Raw genomic sequence first — 13,615 nt, 5'->3', positions numbered from 1 at the left:
CCTGGGAACTTTCTGGGGGTGATGGACATCTAGGGAGGTGATTATTCATTGAATTGGACATTCATTTTTACTTTTGGCCGTGCCGTGCGGCTTGCAGGATCTCAGTTCCTCAACCAGGGACTGAACCCAGGCCACAGCAGTGTGAAAGCACCGAGTCCTAACCACTGCACCACCAGGGAACTCCCAAACTGTACATTTAAATGTACGCATTTTACTGTATATATAAAGTTGACCTACAAAAACCCCAGTATGTTTTATTTATATTATACCTTAATTAAGAGACAAAGGAAACAAAAGTACCAGAAGGGGGGGGGGGCGGTGCCGGGAAGGAGAGAGGGGGAGAGAAATAAAGGGACAAGCAACGTGAGAACACGCCATGGAGGACAGATCCAGGTCGCTTCTGATCAATGGACCACCAGGCGCTCAGCTCAAAGAACTTCCCACCATTCACTGCCACGCCAGGTCCAAGAGCAAGGATGCATTTCCTCAACGCCCCAGATTCCAAAAGGGCCCCTGGTTTGCCTGGAGAGGACTAGTGTTCTCCAGAATGGCCGCACCCCCGCAGCGAGCCACGGTGCCGGGGTCCAAAGCAGTTCGCAGTTACTTCCAGCTGACAGTAGTCTTCACCTCTTGGCTCCACTGTCTGTCTGCAGGAAACCACTTAGCTTCAGAGCAACATGAGAATTTGGACCATCCTCATAACCCAAATAAATTTCAACCTTATGTCCAAAGCACCAGCCAATGAGCCGAAGGCCTGCGACTTAGACCAACATGGAGTGTGGACTGAGCCACGACAGTTTCACCTCCAGAAGCAGCGTCTGCAGAAGGAGGGCTGAGCTCCTCCCAGGCAGCCCACAGCACTCGGGGACACGCCAACCCCACCGCGGCCACAGACAGCTTCCACTTCAGGTAGGAAGAGCCTCGCCGCACAGAGTGCACACGGGATGCTTGCGCAGAGTGAGTGGACACACACGATGACCCAGCAGAACAGGGCAGTATCGTGGGAGTCGCCTTTCTCTACTATTACCAAGCTCATGATGTTCTAAACCCCACAAAACCTCCCAGAATGTTCTCCAAAAGGAGCCCTGAAACGTAACATGCAAATGCTGAAGGTTGGTTTTCCCTTGGGGACGGGCTCAAACAACATCGTGGCAGACAGGCGCAGGGCCAGGACTTAAATATTGTCTGGAAATATCTAAAGCTGGGAACGGCAGCATTAGAACCCCTTAAAGAAGTTCCCATAAAGCAGTGCAACTACACAGGCTAAACTCTGGCTCACAGACGGGCCAAGGACAGTGCACGTGGAAGGGGGCTGTTGTGGTCGCCCGTCAGTGCGGGGCAAAGAGTGCCCACCCCAGCCCAGAGGTTACCCTCTGAGGAGGGCAGCTCTGCAAGGCCCACACAGCCCTCTCTTCCGACGTATGGGGCCCTCCACAACCAGCACACGACGCCACAGGCGACCAGACTCCGGGTCACAGCTCTGGCCGCAAGAGGCCCGACCACGGCAGCCTACCCCTGCCCCCGCGTGCTCCAAGCACTCTGGGAAGAACCTTCCTGAAAAGGACACGTCCTAGTGGCCACGGGCGCTCAGCGTGCCTGCAGGCGTGGAGTCAGGAGGCTGTGGTAATGTCCACGCGGGGCCTAGCGGTGCTCACACTACGCAGAAGGAAGCAGCCGCTGGGAACCAGAAGAAGTGATGATAAGGCTGAAGGGCAACGAAAGAAACAAAGCCGAAGACTCTGCCTGCTCTCAGTGGGCAGGGACGAGCACCGCCTGCCCCACGCGAGCAGCAGGGCACACGTGCGGACACACAGTCTCTGTGGACAGCGCGGCAGCAGCCGGACCCTGTGAGGGTCACCTCTGTGCTCTCCTGCTGTCCAACGTCCTACCCTGAATGCGTGTCCCTGAGTGGAGAAAAGAGCCTTTTCTCGTAAAAGAAGACCAAGGTGGAGGGAGAATCAAGAACTCCGTCACAGCAGGTAAAAACTGACAACTACTTCTATAAAGAGAAACACAGGAAAAAAAAAATTAAAAACAGAATTAAATATAGGCTTGGACAACAGCAACAAAAAAATTCCCATCAGAGAAATAACATCGTCACCATGTAAACATCTGGGTAAGTAAAGCAAAAGCCAAAAAATGCCCCGAAACTCTTGGCGTCCTCCCACCCAGAGGTCGTCACGAGCACACGTCCTTCTCTAGGTGCCCGCGGTGCAGGGTCACTCACGCAGCTGCAATCTCAGTGCACAGGCCACTCCTCTCTGCCCCACGAAACACACAGCACCCTCCCCGGCGACAGCCCACATCCTTACTCTGCCCCACGGACTCAGCAAACCACTTCACTCGTTTTAAAAAAATATTGCTGCCAATTTTCCATAATTATAAGTAACTCAGTAATGAGCTTTAACACAGAGAGTCTTCCCTGTATTTCAGATTGCTTCTTTAGGACAGGATCCCAAGAGCAGAATTACACAGGAACTTTATGACTCTTGGCGGAACCAAATGGGTATCTGGAACTCAGATACTGAGAAGGCAAAGTAAGGAATTAAAAAGAAAAGTTGAAAAATTGAGGGTTATTCTTAACAAGTTTCCAAAATTAATTTAACTTAACACTTAGAAAAGTACAGTCTTGTGGCTATGATCTTTCAAAATTTGTAATATTTTAACTGAAATACTTTATTTTCTACCTTCAAAATACACCCAATATATCTATCTACCCACAACTCCAAGGTGACAACTATTAACACTGCTGTTTTTACATCAGTTCTTCAGGAAGAGAGTCAACCCTTCCTCACAGCCTTCCTTCCCTTCCCCCCCAAGAAGTAAGCGGCTCCTGAGACCTGTATCACAGAGACAGTGTATGTAACATAATTACATACAAGATCCTCTGCATCTTTTTGCTGTTTTTTTCTCCACATGTTAACAGCTGTACAGTATCCCGGTGCCTTAAAACACCACCATTGCCTCCCTGGTCCTCTACATTATCCGTAGTTTCTCGTGACTGCACAGAGGCTGCAGTAAGCATTCTTCCTCACTTCTCGTCGGGCCCCCAGTTTCCTAGGCTCTGAACCCAGATGCAGAGTGGCTGCTTGTCAGGGATGCGTGTGTGTGACGGTGGAGAGCCAACTGAAGTCTCCATTCGAAAGGCTGCACGGATATATTCCCACCAACAGTTTGAGAATATTCTACTTCTAGCCAAAACTCGATTTTGTCAGCCTTTTAAATTTGCAATTCCTTGACGTCAGGCCACAGGACGTGGTTTCTTCTGAGAGTTGCCTGTTATCCACTAGGTCATTCTGCCGAATGGATACTCTTAGGCATTATTAACAGTTTCTCCCAGTCTGTAGTTTGTTACTTAGAATCTTGTTATTCAGATGTTTACTGTGGTCTACTATCAATCTTTAACCTTTTATGATTTGTGCTTTCTCTATTTTAAATGCCTAAAGTTAAAACAAAAAACAAAAAAAACCTGTATTTTCATTTTACAGGTTTTCATTTTGTGCTTTTTCCATTCAGGTCTTGAACACTCTGGCTACTCCTCACCAAATGGAAAGCCACCGGCCCAGGCCCGTTTACAGTATGACTTGTCCTCTGACTTGTCCTTTCCCCATTCTGCAAAGCCACCTATACCTACCCAGCGTCCAGCTAGGTGTGCCCTGTTTCTGTGCCCCCCGTCCCCTTGATCTGTGGATCTCTGTGACAATATCATACTGTTTAAATTACTATGGCTTCATAAGTTACCTTTAGGTTTTTCATGCACACTTGACTCCATCTAATGTTTAATACCGATTGATTTCTAGCTTCTTCCTGAACAATATAAGAAATTTTAAAAACGCACCACAGTCACTAGTCTTTCCCCACACATTAAATTACACAGTTTCAATCCCGGTTTCCTTGTACTAGTTTGAAGCTACATACTCTTTTAATATTAGGGTCATAATTCTAAAAACAGATGCATACGCACAATTAAGTTTATCTCAGTCTATCTTATCTCAGACCTTTCCACTTCTGCCTGAAGTGTATCTCTCAGGGTTTCTGCCCCTGAGCCTAAGGAGGCGCTCGCTTTCCTTCTTGGAGGAGGGCATTTCCAGGGGGTCAGAGCACTCTGCCGACAACCCCCGAGCTCACATCCCACAGCCTGCCCGTTCCCACTGTCAGCCTCACCGCTGCTCCTCCAGGTCATTCTTTTTCCTCTGGCTGCCTTCAAGTTCATCTTAAAAAAAAAAAAGAATTTTTTTTCCGTAGGATTTTTCTAGACTTCTTTATTTCTCCTGAGTCTGTGGATTTGATGCCACATCAGTTCTGGAAAATCCTCAGCAAATACCTTTCACCTGTTTGCTCGTCTGAGACTAATTAAGTCCAACCTACTCACTGAATCCTGTTTTTACCTCTTTTCCCCATTTCCCACCATTTTTCTTCCTTTCAGCCCTCTTGTGGTGTGTATCCTATCTGTTGCTAAAAACACTCTCTATATTTCCAAACTGTGGTTATTGTATTTCATTTTTAGAAGTTCTACTGACCTACACCACCTGCTTGGTTTCTTCTCCACAGATACACAAGATTGCCTGATTTCTTTAAATACAAAGACCACTCAATTGCCAGGGGGGTTTCCACTGGTTCTTGCCTTGTTGTCTTAATTTGAATTATCTTTTTTTGCAAGCTGCTAAAGGCCCGTGAAAAATAGGTGAGGATTCCTCAAGATCTATAATGATGACGTCTTTGTCCGGAGATGATGGCTTTCATTTAATTCTAGTCTTTTAAACTGGCTGCGGGAGCACAAGGGCCAGCCTTTTGTTTCAATCTGAGGACCATGTTCTTTTTTCCACCCTTTCCAGACTCTGCTTGGTGCCCTGGCTTCTCCAGATGGGGTTGACTCCAGGAAACTCCAAGATCCGAGCCCATGGTACCTGTGGGGCTCTATCAGAATGGCCCCTGAGCCAGGAGGGGCTGGGTCTCGCTTCTCATCAGCCCACCTGGCTGTCAGAACCACAGCGTGGCTCTCCATCTGCTTCTCCTGCTACGGGACACGGGAAATCTTCAGGTGGCATTTGACCCTGGCACCCTGACTACATCCCATTTCCCTTCTGCTTTCTGTTGCAGCCAAGAACTCATCTAACTGCTGTTCCTTTATCTGTAACCTGTCTTCTCTCTCCAGTTGCTTTTAGGATTCTGATTTTTGGCACTCCAGTTTTGAGTTTACTCTTGAGGTAATTTGCTCAGCTTAATCTTGAAGTTTACTGTTTTCTTCAGCTGTGTTTAATCTGAGGTTTAACCGTTCAGTTTATTTCAGTGACTATTTTTTCACTTCTTGAAGTTCTACTAAGCTTTCCATATCCTCATTTTTTATAGTGCCCCCTTTCATTATGGTTTCCATTCCAAGAAATCTCTAGTCACTGTGAGCATTTTCTGCAGGACATTATTTCCCCTTGAGCTCATTCTCTGTCCCTATAGGGTGGTCTTATCTTTGTTTTTGCCAGGAGTGACAGAGGATTATGTCAGATCCTCCAGACTAAACTCTCTGTGTCTGGCAGAGCAGAAACTGAGAATCCACACACAGGCACAGTGGGGCTGGGAGTCTCCCAACCAGGAAGCAAGCAGCAAAGCCCCAGCCTGCACCCCACATGCCAGCTTTGCCACTTCCGTGGGCTGACGTTTGGGGTCCTGTTTTCACATCTTTCCAAGGTCCTAGATGAGTGTGTGTCTATGTGTGCAAGGGGGTTCCTAGATGAGTGTGTGTCTATGTGTGCAAGGGAGTTCTGAGTTCTGGGCCCGCACCTTGTGCAGTTCACGCCTCTTGTCCTTGATGACAGACAGAACTCAAGTCTCTGTTATAAATTCACAAATCACCATGGCAGGAGCCCCTGTGCTTATCATGATGAGCTTTCAGCTCTCTCTTCTTTCCTGTTATCTGGTAATTTCCTTTTCTCTCAAGCTTGGCTTATTCAAACTTTAGTTACACACACACACACACTTACTATTAAAGTATACTCTGACTTACAATATTATATTAGTTTCAAGCGTACGACACTATGATTTTATATTTTTGTAAGTTACAAAAGGACCACCACGATGTCTAGCTACCATCTGTCATCGCACAGAGCTATTACAATACTGCCGACTATACATTACTTCCCCAGGACTTATTTATTGTGTGACTGGATGTGTGTACCTCTTAATCCCCTTGACCTATTTTGCCCACCTCCAGCTGTACACTGAACACCTCTGTGTGTACGCCTGCGGTATGGGGGAGCCACATTAGCCCCATCCTGGAGGTTTGAGTTCCCCTGGGAGCATGTGACAGCTTGAGGTCAACACATGTAAAAACTATCTGCAACCTGTACCATCCAAACATTTCAGCGAGCCCGGTGCTCGCTAGGACCCCCATGTCTTAGTCTCCCCAGGACATCATTTAGCAGAGAAAGTAAGGAACAACTGGTGTGGAGGTGGGAGCTTCCAAAGACAACATCTGGGCTGAAAGTTGACGACTTCAGGATGGGTGCAGCTGCGTGACCAAAGGGCCTAGCAGGCAGAGACACGTGCAACTACAGCTTTGTAAGAGCAGCACCTGATTTGGAAGGACTGGCAGGAGATGAAAAAGTGAAGAATAGTTTGTAGCCGGAATGCAAAGGCTTTTAAAGAGCCATGTGAAGGAATCTGTTTTTATCCTAACTGTTGAAAGGGAAGCCCTTGAAATCAGATTAAGCTGATACATGAAAAACCACATTGGCTTAATAGAAACACAACTTTAAGGGCTACAGATAGGACAGATTATAAGAAGCCAGAAAAACTAATTTAACAGCTGCTGTAAGAACCTAGGAGAGACACAAAGATTTTTTTGGCCTAAAGCACTAGGCGAGGGTATTAGAAAAGAGACAAGTTACACATTTTGGAGACATAAGACAGGAACCTGTAGGTTGCCAAATTTACAGCAAACAAACAAAAAAACAATGAAAACCAGGAAGTCCAGTTAAATTTGAACTCTGGAAAAAAATGAAAAATTTTTAGTATGTCTCACACAGTATTTGGGACATACTTGATGTCTTGCATTTTATCTGGCAATCCTACCTGTAAGCCAATTATCCATGAATATAATAGTGAGATCTAACGAACAGGGAGGGGAAAATGCCTGGGCGTGAAAAAGGGGTAAAGACGAATGACCAAGGCTTGGCTGGCAAAGGTGAGACATGCGCTTACCTGCATTGTAACTAGTCTGTCATCCACCATCACCTCCTTTGTCAGAAAGTCTGCTCCTATTGTGGCTTTGTACTGATTACTGAATTTCTTGTTCACATACTGGTTCATGAGTGATGTCTTACCGACTCTGAAATTGGAGAAAAACCACAAGTATAAGTCAACTAGGAAGGCACTGAAAACTGACTCTGACGCCTGCAGCTCGGAAGGAACCTGCCCGTCCTGCAGGAGAACAAGGCCCTGCCCACCCCCATCAGAGGAGGAAAACTTCCCAGTTCACTCGCCTGACGACATGCTTTCTCCTGGGACAAAAACACAGGTTACAGATGCGGGCCAGATCTGGAAAAGCTGCTTCTAGGTTCTGGTATAGTTGGTAGAGCCTAGTATTATTATTTCTCTCCTTCCAGAAGCATGCCAACAAATACTCTGCTTCTAAAAGAAGCCCCAGCAATAAGATCGCTCCACTAGTCCAAAAATATCTCTGCCGCCTTGGGTGTGTCTCCATTTAGTGGTTGCTATTCAGTCCAAGCAAATAATAGCCAGAGGAAGCCACTGGCTCCGGGCAGACATTTACACCAGTTATAACCAACCTGCTGCTGCAAAGTTTAAAATCTGAAGCAGAAAAAAGCACCAATATTCCACCAAACCAGAATCTACCTCAAAGTATGCTCCTCCAGAGGTATTTTCCAGTAAGAAAACTCAGCAAGAGACAATGTGTGATTTTTTTTTTTTTTGGTGATGAGGTAGTTAGGGCAGGCCGAAGACAACGCAAGCCTTCCTCACAGCCAGTAATACCTTCCTTTTCACAAAGGAACACATTCATTTCACGTGTAGAGGGGACCTGGAAATACAAACAGCCCAAGGCAGTGTTCTCCACCCGGCCACGTGCACCAGAATTTCCAGGGGGAAAAGACAGGAAATCTGTAATCAGGCAAGTTTGGGTAACACAGGCTAAAAGCAGTACTTTCAATCCTGACAGCATACCAGCGGCACCAGGAGAATGTACGTGAGTGGGAGGGGGGGAGAGGGAGAGAGAGATGAGTGCGCGTGTATGTAAGCACTGCCAACCAGGTCCTACCCACTGGTCTGGGCAAATGCTAATTGTTAAAAGGCTCCTCGGGTGATTAAAACAGCCAGCCACGGTAGAAAAAGCACTGCCTTTTAAAAAGAACTTTGGAATAAGGAGGTGCACCTGCATTTATTATCATATTATTTTTAAAAATATGTAGCCTCCAGTCTGAGTTTTCATGGGTCACTTCAGATGCCAAGTCTGAAAAGCTCCCCAGGTAACCCCCTGAATCTTAACAGTGATGAAAGAACTAGTTAGTTACCCGGTTAGCGGCAGATCTGAGACCCAAACCCAGTTCTCCAGTCCCAGGCTCTACTGACTCAGGCACAGCAGGAGGAGGACACAGGCGTACCTCACTTCAATGCACTCTGCGCAAGCTGCGCTTTTTACAGACTGAAGGTCTGTGGCAGCCCTGTGTCGAGCTGGCCGTAATGGTCATATCGGCGCCACGACCTAGCCTGGGGCAAGCTGTCTCAGAGCCCAAAGCCTCGTGTCTGTGCGGTCTCTGCAGACACCAGCAGACACCAATGGCATTTGCTCACTTCATGTCTGTGTCACATTTTGTTAGTTCTCGCAATAGTTCAAACTTCTTCATTAGTGTATTTGTTACGACGATCAGTGATTCTGATGTTACTACTGCAAAAATATTACGACTCCCTGAAGGCTGAGATGATGGTTAGCATTTCTCTAGCCATAAAAGCATTTAAATTGAGGTGTGTACACTGTTTTTAGACATAAGGCTATTGTACACTTAAGAGACTACAGTATAGTGCAAACATAACTTTTATATGCCCTGGGAAACCAAAAGGTTCACGTGACTCCCTTCACTGCAATACCCACTTCGTCGCGGCGGTCCAGAACCAAGCCCGTGGTGTCTCTGGGGTCTGCGTGTGCTGCACAGCGCACCCCAAACCTCCATCTCGTGGACACGGCGCCAACGGCAACAAGCCTACATAAACAGCGCTCCCTAGTCTAACCAGCTTGGGAAAGGGATTCCATGAAATTTTTTTTTTTTTTAATATATTTTCTTTGTTTTTGGCTGCTTTGGGTCTTCGTTGCTGCACGCAGGCTTTCTCTAGTTGCGGCGAGCAAGGGCTACTCTTTGTTGTGGTGCACGGGCTTCTCATTGCAGTGGCTTCTCTTGTTGTGGAGCACGGGCTCTAGGCACGCGGGCTTCAGTAGTTGTGGCACACAGGCTCAGTAGTTGTGGCTCGCAGGCTCTAGAGCCGCAGGCTCAGTAGTTGTGACACACGGGCTTAGTTGCTCCACGGCATGTGGGATCCTCCCAGACCAGGGATCGAGCCCGTGTCCCATACATTGGCAGGCGGATTCTTTTTTTTTTTTAAATAAATTTGTTTGTTTGCTTGTTTATTTTTGGCCGCGCTGGGTCTTCATTGCTGCGCGCGGGCTTTCTCTAGTTGCGGCGAGCAGGGGCTACTCTTCGTTGCGGTGCGCGGGCTTCTCATTGCGGTGGCTTCTCTTGTTGTGGAGCACGGGCTCTAGGCGCGTGGGCTTCAGCAGTTGTGGCTTGTGGGCTTAGTTGCTCCGCGGCATGTGGGATCTTCCCGGAGCCACGGGGAGGGCTTGAACCCGTGTCCCCTACACTGGCAGGCGGTCTCTTAACCACTGTGCCACCAGGGAAGTCCCCCATGAAACTATCATTAATTGAGTTCAAACAGCCACCCTTTTGCCCAAATTGGGGCACAAAGGACTACCTGACCAGGGGTCATTCAGATTGTTGCTGTGCTCCTAAGAGCATGGAAACGTAGGGCCCTAAGGGCACGGCTGTTAGAGATGGAAGCAGCAAATGTCAGCACACAGGGCATGAGCTCCAAGCGGGTGGAGTGTAAGTCCAGGCCAGCGTGCTCGCCCCAGTGCAGGAGGGACACTTACCCAGAGTCCCCCAGGATGATGACCTTCAGCAGCACTTTCTTCCTCGAGGTCATCCTTCAAGCTGGAAGAGAGGAGAGCGCACGTGAGCAGGAAGGGAACACCCAGGGGGCCCACCCCCCTGGGCACAGAACGTCTCGCAGCCCCAAGAGCACCGCGCCTGAGCCCTTCCGCCGGCTGCTCCCCGCCACCCAGGGCCTTCGACAGAACACAGCATCAGTACTGGAACTCTGGACCCAAGAGCTCGGCCATCCCGCCCCTGGGAGGAGTCTGAAGGAACGATTCTTCCACTTGGATGCTGGATCAATGCTCCATTTACTCAACAGCTGGGTCCTGCTTCAGGCAGGTCTCTGCTCAAACATCACTCCTCGGAGGTGACCACTTTATGTGAAGTAAAGCAGCACACCCTCTCCCCGTTTGCTGTCTGTCCTTTTACTCTGCCTTATTTTTCTTCAGAGTACTTACCACTACAGTTGACTCTTGAACATCTCAAGGGTTAGGGGCACTGACCCTCCACTCAGTTGAAAATCGCTTATAACTTTACAGTCGGCCCTCCGCATCTGCGGTCCCGCATCCACAGTATCGACCAGACCAAGCAGGGTCGCGTCATTCGTGCTGTTCAAGGGTCAACTGTACTTGACATTTTAACGTATTACATTCATTTCTCTTCTCCCTTTCCTAATAATTTCTGTGAAAACAGTTTTATTCCCCACGGTTTTATTCTCCAGTGCCAAGTAGAGAATTATCAAATATTGGGTTAATGCACAAATTAATATTTGACTTCGCAGCTCTTGAGACCACCTTTCCCCAGAAAGCCTTTCAGGTAGCCTTCCACAGCCTCGACCAGACAACACGTCAGAGGCCTAATCTGTGCTCAACTCCCTGCCACCACGTGACCGCCTGGTCAATTTACCTATCAACACCGGCCTCCTGTCTTAATTGCCCCTCAGTCCTCAGGGCCTGACCCAGTAACTTTCAGAAGATGAACAACTTTCAGGAAAGCAGGAGTCCTAAATTCTGGACCCCAATGTCAGTGACTTAACTAAAAACTGCCAGAGGAGCACTGCTCAGGCAGCCGATCCCCAGGAGAGAGCTGCAACCTCCTCTAGAATCAGGAGTTTATGACTGCACGTGAGCCTCAGAAATGACACCTATGCCTTCTGAGAACCTCTAGCCTTGGCCATTATCCTCAGGAGACGCTGAAGTAGCCAGGGCAGGAGACTACCACGAACAGTTACGGGGCAATATCCGACTCCTACCTTCCGTGGAGCTGGGGGAAATTGAGTGTTTATACTTAAGCAAAGTACGGGCGGGATTAGATGGCGAGCCCTGCACTCCCGAAAGTGGTGTCTTCCACGGCTTCAGAAATGGTGTGGGAACGGGAGTCAGACCAGAGGCAGTTAGCAGGCGCCACGACCCAGCCTGGGGCAAGCTGTCTCAGAGCCCAAAGCCTCGTGTCTGTGCCGTCTCTGCAGACGCCAGCTTCTGTCTATGAAGCGCTCACCAGTGCTAGCTGGGGGCGGCACAAGACAAGCCCGAGTTCTGCCTGCTTCCTTTGGTCTTCCATCAGATCTAGGGTTGGTGTTGGTTTTTTCTCTCTGCAGTTAGAAGGTACACACCCCCAATCACCCATGATCACCCATGAGATCCACAGCCCTACCTTCCTCCCTAGGGACTACCTTGACCAAAGTTTAAGAGTCTCATCCCAAGGTCTGGTACCATATTTTGGGCTAGAGATCAGATTATGACAGTTGGGACAAGTTTCAAATCCAAAGGGCAAATTAAGGAAAGGTATGAAAAGAAGGTGAGATTTACAAAGAATTCTTAAAGAATATTTAAGTCACTGATTTTGAGAATGGGAAAAGGGATTTCCATGACCTGGTTTAGTAAGGTTCACGGTGCATCGAGTATTATTTCATATTAGAAGGAAATAAGAAACACACTTCACCCATCCTGCTCCCACACGACAGACCTCACGTTTGTGTCCTCTCAGGTTTCTGCTCACAGCGGTGGCAGGTGGGCCCGTGTGGCCACCTTGACCCTCCTGGGCAGCAGAGCACGACGCCTGAGCGTCTTTCCTCACCTGCACACCCAGTCACAGAAGCCCCAGAACCCAGCGGAGGGCGCAGCCGGGAAGTCCCGAGTCCCCATCAGAGCTCGCCCAGCCCCGCACACAACCCGGTATTCTGTCTCTCCCATGTTACTATTTAGCCTTGTTTTCCAGTACTTGCTTCCATGACAGTCTCAGTGTCTAATATTTCTTTGAGTGAATTAAGCATTTTAATACCCATTCCTACCTTTTGTTTAATATATCAAAAATCTGGGGAAAACAACGCTATAAGGAACAGCTCTGAACTTCCACATGTGGGGTCATTTTCCTGGGCCGCAGCAATACCGCTGGGGAGGTCTCTCAGGCTCAAACTCACGAGACTATCGCAGGCCACGCCGGCCCTGAGGAACACAGCTCGCTGGCTGTCCTCGCGACAGCCCACACCGCAGACAGCTCAGGCACAGGGAGGCGGCCTGGACTCACCACCCTGACTCTGAGCCCTCATTCCTGGAGGGGCTCCCCACGGGGGACACGTCCAGCGCGAGAGCCACTGTGCTCCAGTGGGCCTGGGGCCCATCAGGTACTCACAGCCCCTCCCCATCTGGCAGATGCAGTCACCAACCAGGAGACATTTTATGACAAACCGCGCTGCCTTTAGTGGGGTTCCCAGGGAAACAGCTAGAAAGTTAAACAAAGGGCAAATTCTCACTCACAGGAAAGGGTTTTGTCCACCTTAACCCACGGGTATTGTTTAGGAATGGGGTAACTGAGTCAAAAGTACAAACATTTTCATAACTTGTGCTAATTCACTTTCCTGAAGGATTTTCCAAATTTACACTGCAACCACTGTTGCAATGATTAACAGCATACGGCATCTAAATGAGAAAAATGACAATTTTACTGAGACAAAATCTGAATAAATGAAGAGATACCTCCAATAGGAAGCCTTAATGTAAAGATAGGAATTCTTCCCTAACAATTCCAAGGGTTTTTTTGGAATTTGATGAAGTAATTATAACTTTATTCATAAAAATAAATGCACAAGAGTCCCTCCCATTCCTCTCAAAAAAGAGTAATGACAGGGATTTGCCTAACAGTCTTGGAAAGTATGTTATGAAAATACAGTATGAACACCATGGGCTGGAATAAACAGAAGAGACTCCAGAAAGGAACAATTTCGGCACGTCCGGCGTTAACAAAATTCAGCAGCAAAAGGATGAACCGTTTACCAAGTGGTGAGAGCCAGAATTCACATCCTTAAACCTCACCTTCCACAAGAGATCCCCACAGGAGTAAAGCTGTAATGTAAGAATGGCTGTGTATGAAGCTGAAAGGAATACACACAAGATAGGCAGGTTTTCCTGGGTGGTGGGATTCCAGACGATTGCGTTTTCTTTATACTCGTGTGAAGAGCA

The 13,615-nt window shown here is 48.0% G+C and overlaps 1 protein-coding gene and 1 long non-coding RNA gene across 4 annotated transcripts in view; one reads left to right on the top strand and one right to left on the bottom strand.

Annotated features, from left to right (window-relative positions):
- Window positions 1–13,615, bottom strand: part of RAB7A (RAB7A, member RAS oncogene family) — a 106,679-nt gene that overhangs the window by 6,436 nt on the left and 86,628 nt on the right. For all 3 annotated transcript variants that reach the window (XM_068557476.1, XM_068557475.1, XM_068557477.1), the window contains exons 2-3: window positions 10,154–10,214; window positions 7,195–7,321 (exon numbers count right to left, since the gene is read on the bottom strand). In XM_068557476.1, the coding sequence (XP_068413577.1) occupies window positions 7,195–7,321; window positions 10,154–10,206 (180 nt within the window). In that variant the 5' untranslated portion in view covers window positions 10,207–10,214. The remainder of the gene's footprint in view (window positions 1–7,194; window positions 7,322–10,153; window positions 10,215–13,615) is intronic.
- On the top strand, window positions 348–3,722 carry LOC137773970 (uncharacterized). The gene is made up of 2 exons (XR_011075764.1): window positions 348–2,116; window positions 3,517–3,722. It is a non-coding gene; the product is annotated as an uncharacterized lncRNA (long non-coding RNA).

The sequence above is a fragment of the Eschrichtius robustus genome, chromosome 12 (genome assembly GCF_028021215.1).
Source record: "Eschrichtius robustus isolate mEscRob2 chromosome 12, mEscRob2.pri, whole genome shotgun sequence".
Classification (NCBI taxonomy): Eukaryota; Metazoa; Chordata; class Mammalia; order Artiodactyla; family Eschrichtiidae; genus Eschrichtius; species Eschrichtius robustus.
Note: the sequence above shows the minus strand (reverse complement) of the source record. Positions and strands in the feature narration are given on the sequence as shown.